This window comes from Biomphalaria glabrata, chromosome 2, assembly GCF_947242115.1.
Source record: "Biomphalaria glabrata chromosome 2, xgBioGlab47.1, whole genome shotgun sequence".
Classification (NCBI taxonomy): Eukaryota; Metazoa; Mollusca; class Gastropoda; family Planorbidae; genus Biomphalaria; species Biomphalaria glabrata.
This window is the reverse complement of record NC_074712.1, coordinates 14,176,743-14,199,745: the sequence shown is the minus strand read 5'-3', so window position 1 is coordinate 14,199,745 and position 23,003 is coordinate 14,176,743. Positions and strand designations below refer to the sequence as shown.

At 37.3% G+C, this 23,003-nt stretch overlaps 1 protein-coding gene across 1 annotated transcript; it reads right to left on the bottom strand.

The window, feature by feature from the left end:
• Positions 1–1,368: 1,368 nt before the first annotated feature.
• LOC106078566 (oviduct-specific glycoprotein-like) lies at positions 1,369–22,662 on the bottom strand. The gene is made up of 10 exons (XM_056019249.1): positions 22,477–22,662; positions 15,462–15,648; positions 14,781–15,027; positions 14,251–14,375; positions 12,909–13,011; positions 11,924–12,109; positions 8,354–8,476; positions 5,021–5,154; positions 2,660–3,852; positions 1,369–1,568 (listed from the first exon to the last, which is right to left on the bottom strand). Exons 1-10 carry the CDS (start codon positions 22,535–22,537, stop codon positions 1,399–1,401), a joined length of 2,529 nt encoding a protein of 842 aa, XP_055875224.1. The 5' UTR covers positions 22,538–22,662; the 3' UTR covers positions 1,369–1,398.
• Between the last annotated feature and the right edge of the window lie 341 nt (positions 22,663–23,003).

Sequence of the window (23,003 nt, the reverse complement as noted above, 5' to 3'; positions counted from 1 at the left end):
AATACGGTATTTTTCCATTGTAAAAGTAAAAATCAATGATCATTGCATAACAATACTGAGAGTACAATTTTGTTTCAATCATCAATTTCAAAGTGCCTTAACCACATTGTGAAGATGCCTCATCCATTTCCAGTTGGAGTAATAGAAGAGATTAGTCTTCGGAAACTGATTTGATCACAATCGACTTTTTACAAAGCTTCTATCAACTCACTCTTTCTGGTAAAAAGTTTGAACAAGCTATTTCTCCCCCATCCAAAATCGGATGAAGTTGAAACTTTGCAGTTATCCAACGATCTTAACGATTGTGCTTCAAAATCTTTGATCTCCTGTGAAGTTTATGTCGTGAAACATTTTGCCAGGGCTTTTGTTTTTCTTGTCATGTAAGGACAACTTCTACAAGTTTCTTTAATTAGAATGTGCAATAGACATTTAGTAACTATGAAGATTTAGCGTGTGGCTTGGAATCCTAGCAGGTTGACCTTTCAAATGGCCCGATGGTTGGGGAACCTTAAGGAACGCGTGTAGTTTGTGTGTTGTCTGTGTGTAGTTGTTGTGTTGTCTGTGTGTAGTTGGTGTGTTGTCTGTGTGTATATCGTGTGTAGTTGGTGTGTTGTCTGTGTGTACATCGTGTGTAGTTGCTGTGTTGTCTGTGTGTATATCGTGTGTAATTGCTGTGTTGTCTGTGTGTATATCGTGTGTAGTTGCTGTGTGTATATCCTGTGTAGTTGCTGTGTTGTCTGTGTGCATATCCTGTGTAGTTGCTGTGTGTATATCGTGTGTAGTTGCTGTGTTGTCTGTGTGTATATCGTGTGTAGTTGGTGTGTTGTCTGTGTGTATATCGTGTGTAGTTGCTGTGTTGTCTGTTGTTTTCTATGAAATGTACTCTCACATAACATAAGGTTGGCTTTAGCCACACTCCACTTACTGGAAACGTCGTACTCCTGAGCCCGTGCACTGAGCCCCGACTGAGTCCACACTTTTTGTCAAAAGTATACATGTTTGTGTGTGTGAGTTGTGCTTTAGAAAGCGAGATAGACACGACCAATCAACAAAGAAACATAGAAATATAAGAAGATAGAGAGATATAGGTTGAGACACAAAGATAAAGGCACATTCCTTGTTCCATATGCTAGAACTAATTTGTACAAATGCTCCTTCTTCCCTAGTACCATTAGAGCATGGAATGGGTTGCCTGTATCCGCCAGGAAAGCAAATAATTTTCAGAATTTAAGTCATTGATTAACATGCATGACGCGTAGGACGTATAATCATCTTCTTTTTGAAGTAACGTCTGTATTTTAAAAGATAAGGGAGAGAGAGAAAGATATGTATATATAAATGATTAGACAAAAATAGACACTAAATAACTTTGACCACCTAATATTGTGTTATATTTATTTAGATCGTGCAAACAAATTTCGTGGTCAGCTGATTCTCACACCGGACACTGTCAGAGTTATACACTGTTCCTTGTGGACACTTCACCGGTATAGCAACGCCGGACGAACACACGTAGTAAGCTGAGCAGCTGTAGGGGTCAGCGAAGAAACCATAGGATTTCGGACAAACTGGAAAGAAAAAATAAGCCAAATATAAAAAAAAATTCTTTTTAAAAAAGCTAAGCTTATCTAACGGGAAGAACTCCGCACATACAACTATATCTCTCAATAATGTAGAAATTATTTCTCGTATTCGATAGCAAAAAAAAAATAATTACAAATAGTTAATACACTAATTGGACAATTTAACTGACTCATGTTTTGTTAGGTACAGTATAGTTTTTTTTAATGTTTTAACTTGATCCGAGAATGGGAACAAATCCGACATATTTAGCCATGTAACAGAATATTTCAAACCAGCTTTCGTTATTTTACTGCAGTTTCCTACAACATATTTAAGCGCAGCAAGATTTTCTGATCAGGTTGTAATAAAGTAAAGGTCTAAAAGCAGGCTTGACACCACAGCAGATTTTAGAATTCATCTTACGAGTATCGTGCCTAATATCCACAAAATGTCTTCGGAGTTAATTAACATTTTTTGTTCAGACATTTTTGTATGTATTTATTGTAGACCTAGTTATATATTTGAAAATAAATTTGTAAAAAGCTAAATATAGAATAAAATTATACCCACGGTATGTATAGGAAACAATAAATCCTAAAAAAAAAAAAAAGCCAAGTGTTCCGCTAAATTCTTCAATTGTACTAAGTGTTCTAAGTGTACTAAGTGAAAGTCTGCGAAACACTGTTCTAAATAGTTATTTTTTAACAATATTATACGTATCCTTTATTACAATATAGACATCACCTAGTTTGGATTATAATTGATTTATAGTATAAAATGGTATTTAAAACGTACAAACGTGTATAGTGATTGGTTGACATTATTTTCTTAAGGCAGCGTTACCATGGAAAAAACCTAATAAAATACTCAGAAAGACACAAAGATAAAGGCACTTTCCTCATTCCATGTGCTAGGACGAATTTGTAAAAATGCTCCTTTTTCCCTAGTGCTATTAGAGCATGGAATGCTGGCCTGAGCCAGCATAATTTAAGTCATTGGTTAATATGCATGATTAGATGCATTACGCGTATGACGTAATCTTTTCTGAAGGAACGTCTATAAGATAAGATAAGACAGCAAAAAACCAGGTACTCACTGAAAGCCTTTTGGATGGGTGCTGCGGTCGTGGATGTCTGTAGAGATGGTTGGGTAGTTGGTTTTATTGTTGCAGTTGTTGGCGCACCTGTCGTCGTCATAATAGTGGGCGCAGCGGTTGTAGTGGTTGGTTTTGTTGTTGGTGCAGTTGCTTGGGATGTAGTTGTTGGTTTTTGTGTTGTAGAAGTAGTTGCAGTCGTTGATGTTGTACTAGAAGGTGCCGTCGTTGTAGTGGTTGGCGGCTTTGTTGTTGTAGTTGTTGATATTGATGCTGTTGTTGAGGTTGTAATGGTTGGCATAGCCGGTGTAGTAGTCGGCTTTGCTGTTGTAGTTGTTGTGGAAGTGGTTGCAGAAGTAGATATTGTAGTAGTTGGAGCCGTCGTTGTACTGGTTGGCTTTGATGTAGTTATCGGTATCGATGTTGTTGTTGGGGCTGTAGTGGTTGGTTTTGCAGTTGTAGTTGTTGGTGCCAATGTTATTGACACTGTAGTTGAAGATATTTTGGTAGTCGTTGGTGCTGCTGTTGTAGTAGTTGGCTTTGTTGTTGTAGTTGTTTTAGTTGAAGTGGTCAACGTAGTCATTGTAGTGGTTGGTTTTGTAGTAGTGGTTGTTGGTGCTGCTGTTGTGGTGGTTGGCGTAGTGGTTGTAGTAGTTTTTGTTGTAGTTGTTGGTATAGAAGTTGTGGTTGAAGTGGTCGACGTAGTCGTTGTAGTGGTTGGTTTTGTAGTAGTGGTTGTTGGTGCTTCAGTGGTGGTGGTTGGCGCAACGGTTGTAGTAGTTTTTGTTGTAGTTGGCATAGATGTGGTTGAGGAGGTCAACGTAGTCGTAGTGGTTGGTTTTGTAGTAGTGGTTGTTGGTGCTGCTGTTGTGGTGGTTAGTGTGGGAGTTGTAGTTTTTGTTGTTGTAGTTGTTGGTATAGATGTTGTGGTTGAAATGGTTGATGTAGTCGTTGTAGTGGTTGGTTTTGTGGTTGTTGTTGTTGGTGGTGGTGGAGATGTTGTTGTAGTTGTTGATACTGTCGTTAAAGTGGTTGGTTTTGTTGTTGTAGATGTAGGGGTAGTAGTTGGTATGGTTGTCGTCGTTGTGGAGGTTGGTTTTGTAGTTGCAGTTGTGGTTGCTACAGTAGTTGTTTCAGCCGCTGTAGAAAAAGCTGTCTTTGTTGTGGATGTGACAGTCGTTGAGAAAGTTGTACTTCTGAAAATAAAAAGTTTGCTTTTCAATCAAAATGAACATAAATTAGACATTCATCTAGATCTATAGAACAGAATTTAAGATTCTTATCTTATGCAATCTAAATTCTAAAGCATAAATTTATGAGAACTCTCTAGGACTGGATGTAACTGACTGGATGGCCAGTGTTTTCAAACGTCCAGTTTCCATTCGAATTCGCATTGAGTGACCGGTATAGAAAACAATACCCCCCCCCCCGCCCGCATATACAACAATACTGATTGATGAGTTATCTGTTTTTAAACAAGGAAACAGTACAGTTCCCAGTTTTGAGCCCCGAGTTCGAATTCTGGTTGTTCCCCCTTTTTTAAATAAATGCATTCAAAACGCGATTACGGTAAGATATACCTTTCTTTCACCCCCCCCCCCCCCTTTTCCCCAACTGATCTATATAAGTGATAGGATCATAGTGTATTGTGAAAACTAAAAGCATGCACTAAACAAAAATAATTTAAAAATATTTCTAATCACACAGATTTATCATTTTTTGATAGATACAATTACACTTTGTTGTTTTTTTTTAAAAGTATTTTTTAAACGATTTTGTTATTTATTGCAGTGGTAAGCTTAACACAACGATCGAGTCTCGCTATGGTCTCTGCTAACTTGTAATCAATGTATAGCTTATTCATTTTTTTTTACTAGACAGTGTTAAGCACACAGTTTTACAGTATTTAATGCAAGCGATGTAACAGCATGGCTTTGGTCTATATGACATACTTCGTATCGAAGACGCTCCATTTGAAACTCGACTATAAATATGATCTAACGAATGTGAATATATATACAGTTCGAATGTCTTTAGAGATCTTCATCCACGACGAAAGAAAACTATAAATAGCTAGGGATTTTTTTTGTTGGTGTATCGGTGTACAGGACAAAAGAAGCGTTGATAAGCTAGGTGTTTTTTTTGTATGTGTACTTTTTAGAAATAGAGAAGAAAGTTTTCAAAGCTCTTCCGTTTTTAGTACTTTTTTTTTTAAAGTTGGCAACATACAAATTCAATCTAGCGTCCTTGACATTGTTAAGTTTAAATCGAGTAAATCCCCATCAAAACCTAATGATGAAACAGGAAACAATGGACCGAGTAAGTCAATGACATTGTAAGAGAGTCACGTGGGAGTCTACTTACTGATCGCTCAATCTGCTAGTGACATATCCTAAGATGGAATAGTTGCCCTCGCCGCAGAACTGACCACTGAAGTCATCATCAGACAGCGCCCAGACCATAGCCCCGCCAAGGTTAAACCCGTCGATGTAGTCCATCTTAAATAAAAAAAAACAAGCAAAATATTTTTTTAAATTTTAAAACAAAGCGGAAAACGAAGTGGGAGAATGCCATTTTAGAGTCTCAATACTGTAAGATTAATTTCCCTTTTCTCTATCAAAGAAAACTAATTAATGAGCAGTAATTAATTTTTGTTGGCCTCTTTCAGTCATAGAAAGACAACGGTTAATTTTTTAATTGATTCATGTTTTGTTAGGGACAATGAATAATTGTGCAAAGTTTTCACTTGATCCGTGAACAAAAAGTGGGAGAAATAACGTGGGCAAAGTTTTCACTTGATCCGTGAACAAGAAGTGGGAGAAATAACGTGGGCAAAGTTTTCACTTGATCCGTGAACAAGAAGTGGGAGAAATAACGTGGGCAAAGTTTTCACTTGATCCGTGAACAAGAAGTGGGAGAAATAACGTGGGCAAAGTTTTCACTTGATCCGTGAACAAGAAGTGGGAGAAATAACGTGGGCAAAGTTTTCACTTGATCCGTGAACAAGAAGTGGGAGAAATAACGTGGGCAAAGTTTTCACTTGATCCGTGAACAAGAAGTGGGAGAAATAACGTGGGCAAAGTTTTCACTTGATCCGTGAACAAGAAGTGGGAGAAATAACGTGGGCAAAGTTTTCACTTGATCCGTGAACAAGAAGTGGGAGAAATAACGTGGGCAAAGTTTTCACTTGATCCGTGAACAAGAAGTGGGAGAAATAACGTGGGCAAAGTTTTCACTTGATCCGTGAACAAGAAGTGGGAGAAATAACGTGGGCAAAGTTTTCACTTGATCCGTGAACAAGAAGTGGGAGAAATAACGTGGGCAAAGTTTTCACTTGATCAGTGAACAAGAAGTGGGAGAAATAACGTGGGCAAAGTTTTCACTTGATCCGTGAACAAGAAGTGGGAGAAATGACGTGGGCAAAGTTTTCACTTGATCCGTGAACAAGAAGTGGGAGAAATAACGTGGGCAAAGTTTTCACTTGATCCATGAACAAGAAGTGGGAGAAATAACGTGGGCAAAGTTTTCACTTGATCCGTGAACAAGAAGTGGGAGAAATAACGTGGGCAAAGTTTTCACTTGATCCGTGAGCAAGAAGTGGGAGAAATAACGTGGGCAAAGTTTTCACTTGATCCGTGAACAAGAAGTGGGAGAAATAACGTGGGCAAAGTTTTCACTTGATCCGTGAACAAGAAGTGGGAGAAATAACGTGGGCAAAGTTTTCACTTGATCCGTGAACAAGAAGTGGGAGAAATAACGTGGGCAAAGTTTTCACTTGATCCGTGAACAAGAAGTGGGAGAAATAACGTGGGCAAAGTTTTCACTTGATCCGTGAACAAGAAGTGGGAGATAAAACGTGGGCAAAGTTTGTACCAGTCACACCTACAGACAGACGTGTATGTGTGTGTGCCGCTTGAATTCATTCATACTTTTCAGATAGTCCTTCAGAAATGAGGATTATTACGTCCTACCCTAGTGCACCTGAATATTACGTCCTAGCCCAGTGCACCTGCAGATTGTTACGTCCTATCCCAGTGCGCCTGAAGATTGTTACGTCCTAGCCCAGTGCGCCTGAAGATTATTACATCCTTACCCATTGCGCCTAAAGATTGTTACGTCCTAGCCCAGTGCGCCTAAAGATTGTTACGTCCTATCCCAGTGCATCTGAAGATTGTTACGTCCTAGCCCAGTGCACCTGAAGATTGTTACGTCCTAGCCCAGTGCACCTGAAGATTGTTACGTCCTATCCCAGTGCACCTGAAGATTGTTACATCCTATCCCAGTGCAACTGAAGATTGTTACGTCCTAGCCCAGTGTACCTTAAGATTGTTACGTCCTATCCCAGTGCACCTGAAGATTGTTACGTCCTAGCCCAGTGCACCTGAAGATTGTTACGTCCTATCCCAGTGCATCTGAAGATTGTTACGTCCTAGCCCAGTGCATCTGAAGATTGTTACGTCCTAGCCCAGTGCATCTGAAGATTGTTACGTCCTAGCCCAGTCAATCTCAAGATTGTTACGTCCTAGCCCAGTGCATCTGAAGATTGTTACATCCTAGCCCAGTGCATCTGAAGATTGTTACATCCTAGCCCAGTGCATCTGAAGATTGTTACGTCCTAGCCCAGTGCATCTGAAGATTGTTACATCCTAGCCCAGTGCATCTAAAGATTGTTACGTCCTAGCCCAGTGCATCTAAAGATTTAAAGATTATTACGTCCTAGCCCAGTACATCTGAAGATTGTTACATCCTACCCCATTGCGCCTAAAGATTGTTACGTCCTACCCCAGTGCACCTAAAGATTGTTACGTCCTAGCCCAGTGCATCTGAAGATTGTTACGTCCTATCCCATTGCACCTGAAGATTGTTACGTCCTATCCCAGTGCGCCTGAGAAATTGTTACATCCTTACCCATTGCGCCTAAAGATTGTTACGTCCTAGCCCAGTGCATCTGAAGATTGTTACGTCCCAGCCCAGTGCATCTGAAGATTGTTACGTCCTAGCCCAGTGTACCTGAAGATTGTTACGTCCTATCCCAGTGCACCTGAAGATTGTTACGTCCTAGCCCAGTGCATCTGAAGATTGTTACGTCCTAGCCCAGTGCATCTGAAGATTGTTACATCTTAGCCCAGTGCATCTGAAGATTGTTACGTCCTAGCCCAGTGTACCTGAAGATTGTTACGTCCTATCCCAGTGCACCTGAAGATTGTTATGTCCTAGCCCAGTGCACCTGAAGATTGTTACGTCCTAGCCCAGTGCATCTGAAGATTGTTACGTCCTAGCCCAGTGCATCTGAAGATTGTTACGTGCTATCCCAGTGCATCTGAAGATTGTTACGTCCTAGCCCAGTGCATCTGAATATTGTTACGTCCTAGCCCAGTGCATCTGAAGATTGTTACATCTTAGCCCAGTGCATCTGAAGATTGTTACGTCCTAGCCCAGTGCTCCTGAAGATTGTTACATCCTAGCCCAGTGTACCTGAAGATTGTTACGTCCTACCCCAGTGCATCTGAAGATTGTTACGTCCTACGCCAGTGCATCTGAAGATTGTTACGTCCTAGCCCAGTCCAACTGAAGATGATTACAATTTTATCTACATTGACAGATATATTTCCCTCTATATCAGCCTAAAAAAAAAACATGTCGCTGGGTATGAAACTAAATGAAGTATTATGAATCAAAATAATAACAATGGCTCACCTTTATGTTCAGGGACTGTTTATCATCGTAGGATACCCACTGATCGCCATTGTAAGCATATTTCTGTTGACCTATGTAGTCCAGAGTCTCAGTGTAGCCTTTGTTTCGTAACAGATCACAAATCTGCAATAGAGCAATTCATATCAACATTTAGTGAATAGTCTACATTTAGGCATTTCCATCTAAGGCGGAAAAACTATAAATAATTATATATTTTAGCGCCCCCGAAAATGGAAAAGACGCTATTAGTTTTGTGTGGCCTGTCCGTCTGTCTGTCCGTCTGTCCGTCCCGTTTAGATCTCGTAAACTATAAAAGATAGTGAAAATCCGACATCACAATATTTTAGACCATTCAAAGTTGTGATGCAACGGCTACTTTTTTTCTTTTCTGAAAGCGAAAAATCTAATTTTTTAAATCACTTATGCAAGCAGTTTTTTCAATAAAAATACACCACTTTTATAACTATTCACTATTAATAGTAACAAACATTTGAGGCTCTTTATTAGGGGAGACGACTTTTTGCCATATTTTAAACACATTTATGCAAACGATTGTAGATTTTTTGTCAAATTTTTTTTATATATTTGTATTGTTAAGTTACGTAAGTTCTGTTATACTAAGTACTATATTTACACACAAAAAGAGATTGGCCCTTTACAAAACAATTAGATCAATTAGATATTCATTATAAGACATCAGGCCAGGTTCACATCTAACTTCACATTCACTTTCACCCTATCCTTTGGTCTGCTGGACCGCTGGGGCACCACACAAGATCTGTTAAACTTTTTTTTCTCAATTATTTTCTGTCATTTTGTCTTTGATAGAATTTTATTCTGATAATTTTGAAACCTACCACTTCGGGGGCCGATTTTCAGTTTGTGTTTCCACATAACCTTGTTTACTTTAATTTTGTTTATTTTAGATGAGATTTTAATGTTAAACCATCACTTGACCCAGCGCAAAATTCACCGAATTCTATGAACGAAACCAGGAAGGATTTGAGTTTAAAACCATCTCCGAATTTATTTAGTGTATCTGGTGTACAAAATAAAGATAATGACATAGGCGTAGCGGGGGGGGGGGACGGGGCACGATGATCTCAGGGGGGGGCGCCACACGCATAGAGGTACAAAAGAAATAAAATTATTGTAGTTTATTGTTTATTAAGTAATAAATTCTAAAGCTATTTTTATTATATTATTAAATACATTATATTATAATACTATATTCCTATGTGATTGTCAGTTTTAGGAGTCATTTAGGTTGTTCAATAGCTGAAAGTTAGGTTCCCGAGGTTCAACCTGACAAGAACATCCTTCCCACACAGTCATACATAGAGTAACCAACTATGTGAATGATTTAAATAACAAAATTATGAATTTAATTATATGATACTTATATATGTATATGTACAATGAGAATGATAGAATGATGAATAGATAATAGTATATATACAGCTATATATTCAATAATGACACATAAGCACCTTGCTACTGCTACAATTATCATGATTAATGATGGTTTCATAGTAAACCAGACGCTGACCGAATGACGTCACAATACTGTCAACATCGGCAAAGAGTTAGACCTTGACGGATCCCCAATTGGCACCAACTGTTGTGTAACGGCCACTGACACTCAAAGTCGTCAATGATCGACAATATGACAATGTCACTCAGGACTGTAATAGATATTTCTGAGAAGATAAACGACGCCACCACTGGCAAAGTATCGAGTTCAGTAATACAACTCCAACACTGCCCCCCCCCCCCCACCTAAACAGGGGTCCAAAGATCCTAACGAATAATAAGACCAAGGAACTAGTACTTGTTTAAACAAACTAATAGGCCTAATCTTTTACGGACCAACACACCATTCGTTTCAACCAAATTCAGAAGGTGAACTGCCTCATGACAAAGAGTGACCAATAGATGTCACCGGACTTTGTGACGTAGCAAACAATTCAAAACAAAAATACAATGCGCTCTCGCCGATACAAGGATTGTAAGTAGGTGAAAAAAAACTTCACAGAGTTGGGAGAAAGCAAAAGACACTTGTTCAAACTACTCGTGACAGTGATGTTTATGGAAAATTGCGGGGGTGGGGGGGGGGCGGTCGCCAATAAGGTACCTTGCCCCGGGCGCTTACTACGCCTCTGGTTAATTAGCACTTTTTAGCACACCGGAAGCAAGGTTTCTAAGTCCTGCTGTTGGTAGCTAATTTTTTTTTTTTTATTTTAGTTGGCAACATTGAATTTCAATTAAGCGTCCTTGACATTGTTTAGTATGTCATGATAGTTCCCTACAGGGGAGAAAAGCGGAGCTACTAATTGTATCATTGCTAGAGCTCATTTAAGCCTTTCAACTATTACTATTTGTGTACATTTGCACACTAGCGCGACAGTGCATCGCCGTGTATGTTACATGATAAATAGATGTTCAAAATATGTCTTCCCATGATGCACAATTATATTACAGGCATAGACATAAATAAATATAGACTGGAAGTAGGAAGTTATTTTTATTTGGGGGAAGTCAAATATGTTTTATGTACTATATCTATGTGAACAAAAAATGGCGGCGATTGAGCTATAAATTCTAGGACTAACATTTCAGCCAATATATACCTTTGATCTTTAGTTTTGAAAAGTACAAAACTGCCATATTCCCAATATTTTGTCTTTGTTTCATAATCATAGACATAGGCAAATATATATAGGTTTGTGATGTGGATCTACAAACTTATCTTTTCCCAAATATTTCCGATAATAATTTGTTCTTTGTCGTCCAGTCTATATATATATGTCTATGATTACAGGACTACATAACCTTTGAACCATGTATTTGTATATAGACCTTTTTTTTTCTTCAACTTGCATTTCATAACTCATGGGCCGAAAAGTAACAAGCACTGTAATGCATTATTCAAATTTGAAGAAGTTAAAACAAATTAAAAGCTTGAACACTTTAAAACCTGTTCAGAAGGTTACTTTGAGTGAGATGAATATTTAAAGGTTTGTCAAAGTTATTAAGTCTATGCTAGGAATTATCAAGCTTTAAATGTACTTAAAAATTATAATAGCAACTCGTCTATAGGGACTTCAGTTGCGACACGAAATAGAATCTCCTAACTACCCCATGAGGAGGCGCGGTGGCTGAGCGGTAAAGCGCTTGGCTTCCAATCTGAGGGATTTGACTGGGATTTGATTCGGGGTTTTTAGCTCACTCCACTCGAATGGGTAGTAACTTATGTAGAGGAAGTAACGGCGGTTGGTCGTTGTGCTGGCCACGTGACACCCTCGTTAACCGTTGACCATAAAAATAGATGAGCTTTACATCATCTACCCCCAGAGATCGCAAGGTCTAACTGGGGAACTTTTCATTGCGTAGAGAACCAGGGTTGTATCTCTGGACCCCAGTCTACAAAGTGCCTTGTCCCATGCCGTGCTTTCAAAAACATATTTAAGCCATATCATGTCACACATTTGTTAAAAACTCGAAATGTTGATTTAAAAGAGAAACGAAACAAAAAGTTGTAAAATGTCCATCCTACTTATTGAACTTCACCTCAAAGTAAGCAAGAGTTCCTTTTTCTTTGGTGCAGTTCCCAGCGATGCCTGAGTCTACAGCCGGTGCCCCGACACCGTTCAGACTGGGGTCAGCTAGAGTCCATGTACGCCCATAAAGCGCTATGCCTAAGAAAATCTTGTCAGCTCTCAGCCCATTGTTTGTGTACCAAGTGATGGTGGAGTGCTGAGAACAAAAGAGGATAGAGGGCAGTTTCACCAAAAAAAAAAATAAAAAAAAATATATCAATATATTTTTACAAAAGTTATATCAACTCACTCTGTCTGGTATAAATTTTGAGTATGTTATTTCTCCCACAAACCCATTCTCGGATCAAGATGAAACTTTATTATTAGTTAATATTAGTTATTATATTATTAGTTTATTATTAGATTATTAGTTAATCAATAAGTACTAAATAATTTTTTTAAATAGCAGAAAGGGAGCTAAACCCAGTCATCTGGAGATAACTGGCAGTAATTATTAATATTATTTTTTTGAACGTATTTTTTATTTTGCTTGTTTTATAATCATTGCAGTTAAGGCTTTATTCTAATAAAATGTATGTGGACAGGAGTAATTATCATGAAAATCGATGCGCCAATTTATGTAGCATCAATATTCAATGAGTATGATATTCGATTTTCAACAGAGTATTTTATTGATACATTATTCGATACTCTGCGTGGATATTGGATCAATATGTGATGAATATTAAATCAAAGAATATACAAAGAGGCGTCATGTCTAGCAATATTGCTTCATGGAAAATAACCATTAAGAATACAAAGTTTTTTTTTTTGTTGTTTTTTTAATTTGTCATTGTCAGTGGAAGCCGTTTTACACGCGTACTTCTATTCTCTTACATTCATAGATTGTCTTTTCAATGGTGATTGTCTTAATTTTTAACACAATGTCTTGCAAAAATCTTACAATACAAAACACTCGCTACCTACTTAGCAGGTACATGTTTTTAAAGTCTTACCACATCCAGTCCATCATTAGAGAACATTGGCGCGTTAAGTCCAGTTGTCTTCTGCCATGACCCGTGGTAGTCATAGGTCATAACGTTGACCATATCGACATACCTGATGAGACAGAATACATTATCAGTTTAAATTTGTTCAGGATTTGGACAGGTTACAATTTTTTAAAAGTTATCTGATATATTCCCCTAACTGTAATCACATTTCAACTTTCAGATTGATTAACATATCATCCATCTATTGCTTTGACCATCAGCTTTTAATTAACTTTCAGATAAATGAGCACCTAACAAATATCGGTCTTATAGCACCTATTGTGACCATCGTTGCTCTTGTATAATTGCGAATCTTGAGCGCTAACTGCACAATGAGAGGGGAAGATCCTAGCCATGGAATTGAGATGCTAAAATGGATCCTAGGCATCACCTACAAAGACCGCACCACAAATAAGGAAATTCGAAATAAGATCACAATGGCCTTTGTGCCCCGCGATGACATGCTTACCACAGTCAAACTATGAAAACTGAAACTGTCTGTATATATCGCGAGGTCCCCGAGGCTCAGAAAGACATTACTTTGGAACAGTATTAAGGTAAAGAAAAATAGCAAGATAAAGCGATGGAAAGAGAACATACAAGAATGGACGGGCCTGTCATTGAAAGAGATTCTAGTCAAGGCAAAAAGACAGAGGGTAATGGAGAGAAACGGTTGACAAATCACACGTGGTGACCCTAACGTTCCAACAGTGAAAGAGTACAGGTGAAGCACCAATCAACCATTTTAAATCAATTTAATTAATACCTGTTACTTTTTTGTAGTGCTTTTTTTGTAAACAAAAAAGGTGCCGGTACTCAGTGACTAGGTGCTGGTACTCAGCAATGAATTGCCTAACTTTTAACTACTAATAAATTATAATAAAAGTTAAAAGTAATAATTTTTCCCCACATTCAAAAATAGGTGCCAGTACGCCATACCAGTGCGTACCGTCACAAAAAAAAAGCACTGCTTGTTTGATCAGAACCTATGAAGTATAGATACGACTGAGAAGTACTTGATCGATCAACACCCATCATCTATCGCTTTCATTAGCATATATTGATTATATAGCGATGTGTTGATAAGCACCAATGATCTATTTATCTAATCAATCAGCAGCTATAATCGATAGTCAGTTTTCATGTCAAAATAAATCCCCCCTTCCCCACATGTTTTCACGTATTTTTTTCCCACCAACTAAAATGGAACTTCTAACAGGCGACAAGCTAGATGCTAAATGATTTTCTGTGTATTTATAGTATAAATGTGCAATACTTCTTTAAAACTGAACACTCTATTACGTACTGGTCTAATGACGTCACGTTGTAGGAGGACGATGCCTGCCAGACACCAGAAGCAACAGCTACAGACAAAAGTAGAGGACTTCTCTTACTAGATATGGATTCTTGGTGGAAAGCTTCTCGGAGTTCCTAGTAGAACAACAAAAAAATGAAGAACCTCATTTAAAAAGTGCTGTCTTTTATTATCATAAAGGTAGCCTCAAGCAGAATAAGTATAAAATTCAGCTTCAAATTTGTATTATAATGTGAAAGTGTTTGTACATATTTGTTTAAGTTTGAAGTTTATTTTTCTAGGCTTTTTGTTTTCATTTGTTTTGTTTTTATTGTATTATTGCAGTTGCAATGTTCATTGACATTTCTTTGGCATCAAAATCACTAAACTGGTACTAATATGTTTGGTCAGTTTGATGTTTCGTCCTGAAGAGAGAGAGAGAGAGGGAGAAAGAAAAAGATTAAGTGTGTGAGAGAGAGAGAGAGAGAGAGAGAGAGAAAGATTAAGTGAGAGAGAGAGAGAGAGCATCTCTCTACACTGACCTTTAAAAGCTCGGTTAGATAGGACATGTCGTCTGGCGAGTCGTTCCCAGGATACTCCCAGTCAATGTCCAGGCCGTCAAATGTCCAATTCCTCAATAAAGCAATGGTCGAGGAGATAAACTCGGCCCTGTTCGCTTGAGTCTTGGCCATCAGGTGAAATCTGTAGGAACCATGCAAGTAGCCGCCAACAGAGAGCAGCGTCTTGAAGTTCGGGTTGATCTTTTTCAAGTCGTTGAACTGGCGCCACCTGTCGAAAGATTTATTGAGAGCTAAATAATTTAATAATATAAAAAAAAATAAAGTCAAGTTCACCAATATGTCACTATCTAAGGGAAAATTAGAATAAAAACTAGCCTAATATAATAATTAGAATCATTTCACTAGAATCAAAGATTTTGATAAAATCCCAAGTGGAAATTCCCATAAGTCAATGTCATTTTTTTTCCTAACTGTTGGTGTTGACTTTGAAAAGTTTCAGTCCAATGCATCACTAAATAATGCATCACTAAATAATGCATCACTAAGTCTGTGGCATATTACGTCTCCAGGGATGATCTTTTCCTTTTGCAGCTTCTCGTGAGACTAAAGAGGCTAATCCTTGATTCACAACTGCGGTCTCAGGTTGGGTATGACTAATAATACATGATTAAAGAACTATGATGAAAGAAGAACTGTACTTACTGACCAGTGGGTGTGTCATCATTCCATTCTGTGGGCGCGATCCTGTTTCCGTCTAACTTGGAGAATGCATACACTCCGTGCGTACACAAAAATGGGTTGATGTTTCTGACTGTGTGACTACATGGTGCAGGCCTGTACTGAGCCCAGTTTAGGAAGTAGCAGACGACACTCTTAGGAGATACTGGAGCTAGGGATGTTTGAAATCGACTACTATTAGGAAAAGGCAAGACAGAGAGGAGAGGGTCGGAAATGAGAAGAGAGGCAGAAAGTGAGCCATGGTAGGCAAAAAAGAGAGAGAGAGAACGAAAGAGAATGATAGAGAGTGGAAAAGAAAGAGAGAAAGGAGAGAAGAAAATACGAAGCATGAAAGAGTGATAGAAATGTTAAGAAAAGAGAAAGAACGAGGGAAGAGAATGAGAGAGAGAAGGGAGGATATTTAAGAAAGAGAAGAGAGGCAAAGAAAAAATTATTCATGAGAGAAAAAAGGTGGGGAAAATAAAAAGTTAAAGAGGGTGGGGAAAATAAAAAGTTAGAGAGGGTGGTGAAAATAAAAAGTTAGAGAGGGTGGTGAAAATAAAAAGTTAGAGAGGGTGGTGAAAATAGAAAGTTAGAGAGGGTGGGGAAAATAAAAAGTTAGAGAGGGTGGGGAAAATAAAAAGTTAGAGAGGGTGGGGAAAATAAAAAGTTAGAGAGGGTGGGGAAAATAAAAAGTTAGAGAGGGTGGGGAAAATAAAAAGTGAGAGAAGGTGGGGAAAATAAAAAGTTTGAGAGGGTGTGGGAAAATAAAGTTAGAGAAGGTGGGGAAAATAAAAAGTTAGAGAGGGTGTGGGAAAATAAAGTTAGAGAAGGTGGGGAAAATAAAAAGTTAGAGAGGGTGTGGGAAAATAAAGTTAGAGAAGGTGGGGAAAATAAAAAGTTAGAGAGGGTGGGGAAAATAAAAAGTTAGAGAGGGTGTGGGAAAATAAAGTTAGAGAAGGTGGGGAAAATAAAAAGTTAGAGAGGGTGGGGAAAATAAAAAGTTAGAGAGGGTGGTGAAAATAGAAAGTTAGAGAGGGTGGGGAAAATAAAAAGTTAGAGAGGGTGGGGAAAATAAAAAGTTAGAGAGGGTGGGGAAAATAAAAAGTTAGAGAGGGTGGGGAAAATAAAAAGTTAGAGAGGGTGGGGAAAATAAAAAGTGAGAGAAGGTGGGGAAAATAAAAAGTTTGAGAGGGTGTGGGAAAATAAAGTTAGAGAAGGTGGGGAAAATAAAAAGTTAGAGAGGGTGTGGGAAAATAAAGTTAGAGAAGGTGGGGAAAATAAAAAGTTAGAGAGGGTGTGGGAAAATAAAGTTAGAGAAGGTGGGGAAAATAAAAAGTTAGAGAGGGTGGGGAAAATAAAAAGTTAGAGAGGGTGTGGGAAAATAAAGTTTGAGAGGGTGTGGGAAAATAAAGTTAGAGAAGGTGGGGAAAATAAAAAGTTAGAGAGGGTGTGGGAAAATAAAGTTAGAGAAGGTGGGGAAAATAAAAAGTTAGAGAGGGTGTGGGAAAATAAAGTTAGAGAAGGTGGGGAAAATAAAAAGTTAGAGAGGGTGGGGAAAATAAAAAGTTAGAGAGGGTGGGGAAAATAAAAAGTTAGAGAGGGTGGGGAAAATAAAAAGTTAGAGAGGGTGGGGAAAATAAAAAGTTAGAGAGGGTGGGGAAAATAAAAAGTTAGAGAGGGTGGGGAAAATAAAAAGAGGGAGACAAGAAATAAAAATAAGAGATATAATAAGAGAACGTGTAAATGGAGAAAAAACAGATTTGTTGGAAAAAATAAATAAGAAAGAGAAAGATCAAGAAAGTGAAATCATATTGACTAATAATATTTAAACATTCAGCATCGATGTCATAATTTGTAAAAAAAAATAATGTATTCTGGCATTACTAGACACTGTCAGAGAAACGCGAGAAATCCGATAAAGTTGAGAAGAACAGAAAAGACTTCTAGGAGTGAAATTAAAATAATTACAGGCTTGTTTGTTTTTTTCACTGTGCAATGGTTGCATTCACTGAAGAGATGGACTGGTCAGTCCCACGGGTTATATAATCACTACAAAAGCTACAAACTTGTCTTTGTCTTAAGTAGACGAACTGGTGGACAAGAGAACCGAACCAATATTAAACCTAAAAGTAAGGAATATTAAGTTTGAAATTTGGTTGAAATAAACAAATACAATTGAGATATTTCTGAAATAAACCGACAAATACATAACATCAAGGGCGCCATTTTGATAGATCAGGATTAGAAATTAGATTTTGTAGTGATACAATCAGCCCAAAATTATTAGATTTATTTGCTTTTTTAAATGCATAGCTTATCAATACTTCCGTCTTTCGTTAACCGGATACACCAAATTTCCATTTAGAAAAAAAGCCCCCATACGTTAAACCATACGTTAAACCATACGTTAAACACTGCGGCATCTGTCTAAAGAATATTCTACACGGAGAGTAGAAAAATTAAAATTTCACTTGGGAAAATAAAAAGATAAATCAAACACACATTCAAGAAAACGGAAAACGAATAAAAGATATTTAAACAAAGTTTCATAAAGTCTTCTATTATGTCAATACAGGGTCCATTGATAGGTCAGAGACTCAACTGTGTGACGTACCACGCCCACATCATACACACATAAGGATGTTTGGTTCCTTTTATTTTTTTTATTTCTTTTCAAAATGCATGAGTTTGTATTTTATTTAAATCTGACACACTGCGACAGAACCAGATCATGAGCAGCAATGTTTATGATAGGGGTCTACCAAAGGTAGGGTGTCGGTTGCCTATGTGGTGTTCTGGTCTAATTGAACAAACAAAAGGTAATGTACATGGATCAATTCACGTTTCCCCTCTCCAATCTTTGAACGCCCAGGATACTCATTTTTCTCATACAATGGAGCTATTGTGATAGATTGTTAAATTAAACAGCATTCACGGTATTGAATGGCCTACACGTTTTCTGTAGTCTCTCTCGGCTTCACATTTCTACTGGTTTTGTAGTATGGCTTAGGTAGAAGCGTAGGTCATGGAGAGGTGGAAGGGGAAGGGGAGATTGGGAAGGTGAGAGGGGGACGTGAACACTTGATGGAAAGGGGAGAGAACGAGAGAGTGAGCAAGAGAGAGAGAGACAGAGAGAGTGAGGAAAAGAAAAAAAAAAGAAAGAGATAAAGAGACACCAGGTCAGAAGAGAAGGAAAGCTAAAAGAGTTGGAGTGGGATAAAGAGAGAGAAAGAACGAGAGAGAGAGAGAGAGAGAAAGAGAGAGAGAGAGAAAGAAAGAGAGAGAGAATGTAATTGGAAGATGGGAGCAAAAGATAAACCAAGAACGAAAGAGATAAAATGGAAACTTTGAAAGAGAAGGGGAAGTGACAGATGGTAAGCTAAAGAGAGAGATAGAAAGAGAAAAAGAGAGGGAGATAAATGAGAAGTCAAAAGAAGGTAAGAGAGCGGGGGGGGGGGGAGAGACAGTGAGGAAAGGAGAGATCGAGAGATAGAGAGGGAGAAAGAAAGAGAATTTCTGAAGAGACTTCTGGGAAAGCAAACAAAATGGTTGTTGTTGTTTCCACTGTACAATAGTTGCATTCCATGAAGACCATTTCTCTTCAGCTCTTCAGAACGAAAACAAACAAAAAATCTTCAGTTTGTAGTTTTTCGAGTCATCACTAATATCTACAGTGTGTCTTACACTAGAGTATATTTCCCCTATATTTGATTAGTGTAACACGATGGTAGTACTATTGCTCCTGATATAGGAACATCTGGGAACCACACCCCTTCCTGTCAAAATAAAATCCTTTCAAACCGTCAGGATTTTTATATTTTTAAAGGTAAACACTTTCTGTGACCGTGTGACGCTATAACTTTCTCGTGTGGTCTTTAAGATACTGAAGATGTTCCCTATATGGCGGCTAACTGTAAAGAGTTATCTATTTGATGTAAATTGTAAATATCTATATTATAAAGTAGAATGTGAGGTGTATGTATGTATGTTACTTATAGACATCAAAACCGCTTGACCAATCTTGATAAAACTAGGCAGGAATGTTCCTTGGGTACTAACTTAGACCGTAGTGTATGTATTGTAGCCCTAAAACAAACTTAAGACCCTCAAAAAAAATAAAGTTGTCCGACTCTATTACAGCTATAGTATTTTATGGATCTAGGCCATGTCTACAATGTTGACATGAGAAAAGATAGAAAGGATTTAGACCTAGATCTAATTTTAAGAAATACACTTTGCGCAGATAGTTTTTTTACTTTGACACATGAAAATACAAAAGAAGATCCATTGATTTCATTATGTAATAAAATTAACCTTCAATTTAGTGTTTTAAAAGCATTTTTTACATAAATTAGATCCTTATATCTGTGACTACAGATTTCCTGACGAACATTCTTTCATTAGACAATACCGTAATGAATCGCGTTCTAAATATTAATTCGTTTAATTGTTTACTTTATAATCCCATCCCTAGATCTAAAACTCTAATTCAACTCTAAGATGATAAAACTTCTCTTCGCACAGATAGTTTTATACTTTAACACATAAAAATATTAATTAAAGTCCATTCATTTCATATTTTTGATCAAATAAACATTCAAATTTGGTTTTCTAAAGCTACATTCATATACAAAAGCTGCGAAGCCGAGTTGAGATAGGCCTAGAATAGATCTATATTCATTCATGAATCGCGTACTAAAAATTATTTCGTTTAATTGTTCACTTTATAATCCCATTCATTTAACAAAGCTATCGCTCTTTTCGTTTTTAATAGATAAGAATGTATCGACTTCGGGTAAACCCATTTTCGCAAAACTAATTTTATTTTCGTAGCGAAAGAGAAATAACGTGAAAGGATCATTAGCTACGTTTAACATACATCTAAAACCTATCCACTAGATTATTCAAAAGCATTTTTTACATAAATTAGTTCCTGATATCTGTGACTACAGATTTCCTGGCGAACATTCTTTCATTAGACATTACCAAATGGTTACACATTAACTTAACACATCTCTCTACTGAGTATTCCTAGGCCTAGGTCTAAAACTCTTATAGAACTCTAAGATGATAAAACTTCTTTTCGCAAAGATAGTTTTATGCTTTAACACATAAACATACTAATTATTGTCCATTCATTTCATATATTAATCAAATTAACATTCAAATTTGTTTTTCTAAAGCATTTTAAATACATTCGTTCGCTGTTCGCTAAAGCTGCGTAGCCATGTTGAGATAGGCCTATATTCATTCATGAAAAAAAGTTCACGCATGCGCAACACAGATTGAACTCTATAAAAGCCAATTTTTAACTCCAGATTAGTGTAGATTTAGATCTATGTCTACCTCAAGATCTACTTTATACTTTATACACATGAACATACAAAATTTAGTCTATTCATCTCAAATTTTAATCAAATATATGTAGGCCTACAAGCAAATGTTTTAATTTGAAAAAAAAAATGGATTTAAGCCTATTAGCTATTTTGATTTGATAGCTTCATTCACACTATTTTTACATTGACACATTCGCTTTACTTATTACATTATTATTTCGTTTAATTGTTTACAAAACACTCTCAGTGACTATATCGAAAGTAATGCGCAAATAAAGACCCGCGGGTCGCGGGTAACATATGTCTAGTTTGATATAAATTGTAAATATTTGGTGTAAATTGGAAATGTTGATAAGCTGTGCATTTTTAAAAGATGGTGTTTTTTTTAAGTTGTGAGACTTCAATTCGAACTCGAAGGGCTCAAGCCTTCTCAAGGGGACTAATTCAACTTATACAACCAAATCTTTCAAGTACAATTTCTCTCTTTTTAACTGCTCTAACTTGTACAAACCTTTGATTAGAAAGACAGACTGAGTTGATAGAAGCTTGGTAAAAAATGTCTAGTCTACATTCGGATTAGAACTTCAGCCTATCAGTCAGGTTAATGCCACTCAGCCACTCATCCTTGTGTTAGTGTGACTATAAAATATAATAGTTACATCTTGGGAATGGTTTAATTACATAGTTTATATGAAATCCCTCTGTCTATTCTGTGTGTATGGTCAAATGTTTGTACACGTTATTTCTCCCACACCAAATCTCGGATTAAGCTGCGATTTTGCACAATTATTTTTTTAACCTGACAACAAAAGAATCAATTCTAAAAATGTACGAATTAGTTAATTAACTATTGGTAATTAATTATTTTGTTTGGTATCTTGAACAAGGGAAAGATATCGTACTTGACAGATGTGGTGGTATAGGTTGAATCAGTACCTTGAGAACACCTGAGCCTCGAGTGAAATATTTTTATGCATTTAAAAAACGATCATGTAAACATTCACCAAGATACCCCCTTCTTCCCTCCCCTTTCACAACTGGTCCAGACACGTGATAGAATCATAGCGCATTGAGAAAGCTAAAAGCTAAACAAAAATAATTGATAAAAATATTTCGCTGAGATTTATTATGTCTGTCAGTGATGCATATGTCTGATCTGATCCAATGTGATTGATACAATTACACTTCATTTAAGTCTTGTTTTTTTAATGTATTTTTTTTTCTTGTTTTATATTTTATCTTGCAATTTAAAGACTTCCACCTCCTAGAATACTACTAAAACAACAGTCCCTACAGCCTCTAGCAAGCAATGTAAGCTCAACAACAGCCAGTAGCCAACAGCCAACTAGCCCAGTGGCGTAGCTAGGCTGCGGGGAGGAGGGGGAGAATTTGAAAATCCCCCAAGGGCCCCCACTTGAGGGGGGCACCAAATGAGTGTTTTGTACATTAAAAATCAATAATTACGCAAAAAGCAGGTGCCCCCAAGCCATCCGGTCCCCCAAACGATGGAAAATTCCTAGCTTCGCCCCTGAACTAGCCAATAGAATTTAGACAGAGTTCCTTAATAATAAAACAAGAATATTATACCCTAACTAAAGCCCTATTTCATGTGCTTCAAGAAGCGCTGTTCCTTTGATTTTATCCGCTTTTTTGTCACTTACCTATCCAAAGAACTACATAAGCTCCAATTATCACCGATGTCATTATGCTGTGTGTTAACATTCTCACGCCAAAGAAACACTAAACGAAGCGAAGTAAAAAAAACTTGGACTCGGACACACGGACTGCCAGTCGAGTATTTCCTAGAGACCCGTCAAAAGCAACACGAGGACGTTTATATATAATGCTCCAAGGGGAAGTGAAGCAGCGTGATAAATGGTGACTAGTCCATCTATTGACTTACACTCACTCAAATAAAGGAACCGATCAGACAGGTTTCTTAACGGGGAGATATTTGCTCAAAAGTGGATGCAGGGGAGGGTGTATTTACTTGATAAGAAAAGTCAAGTCTTTATGGTTCGAATCTAGTACAACTTAAAACAAAAAGACATAGAAATATAGAGAAGCTTTTTTATTTATTTACGTCCCTTTGCAATGGCATTCATACCTACAGGTAGCTAACTTCTGATATGTGGCTACGTCTGATATATGACATTAGATAAAAAGAGAAGTGTACATTGTTATATGT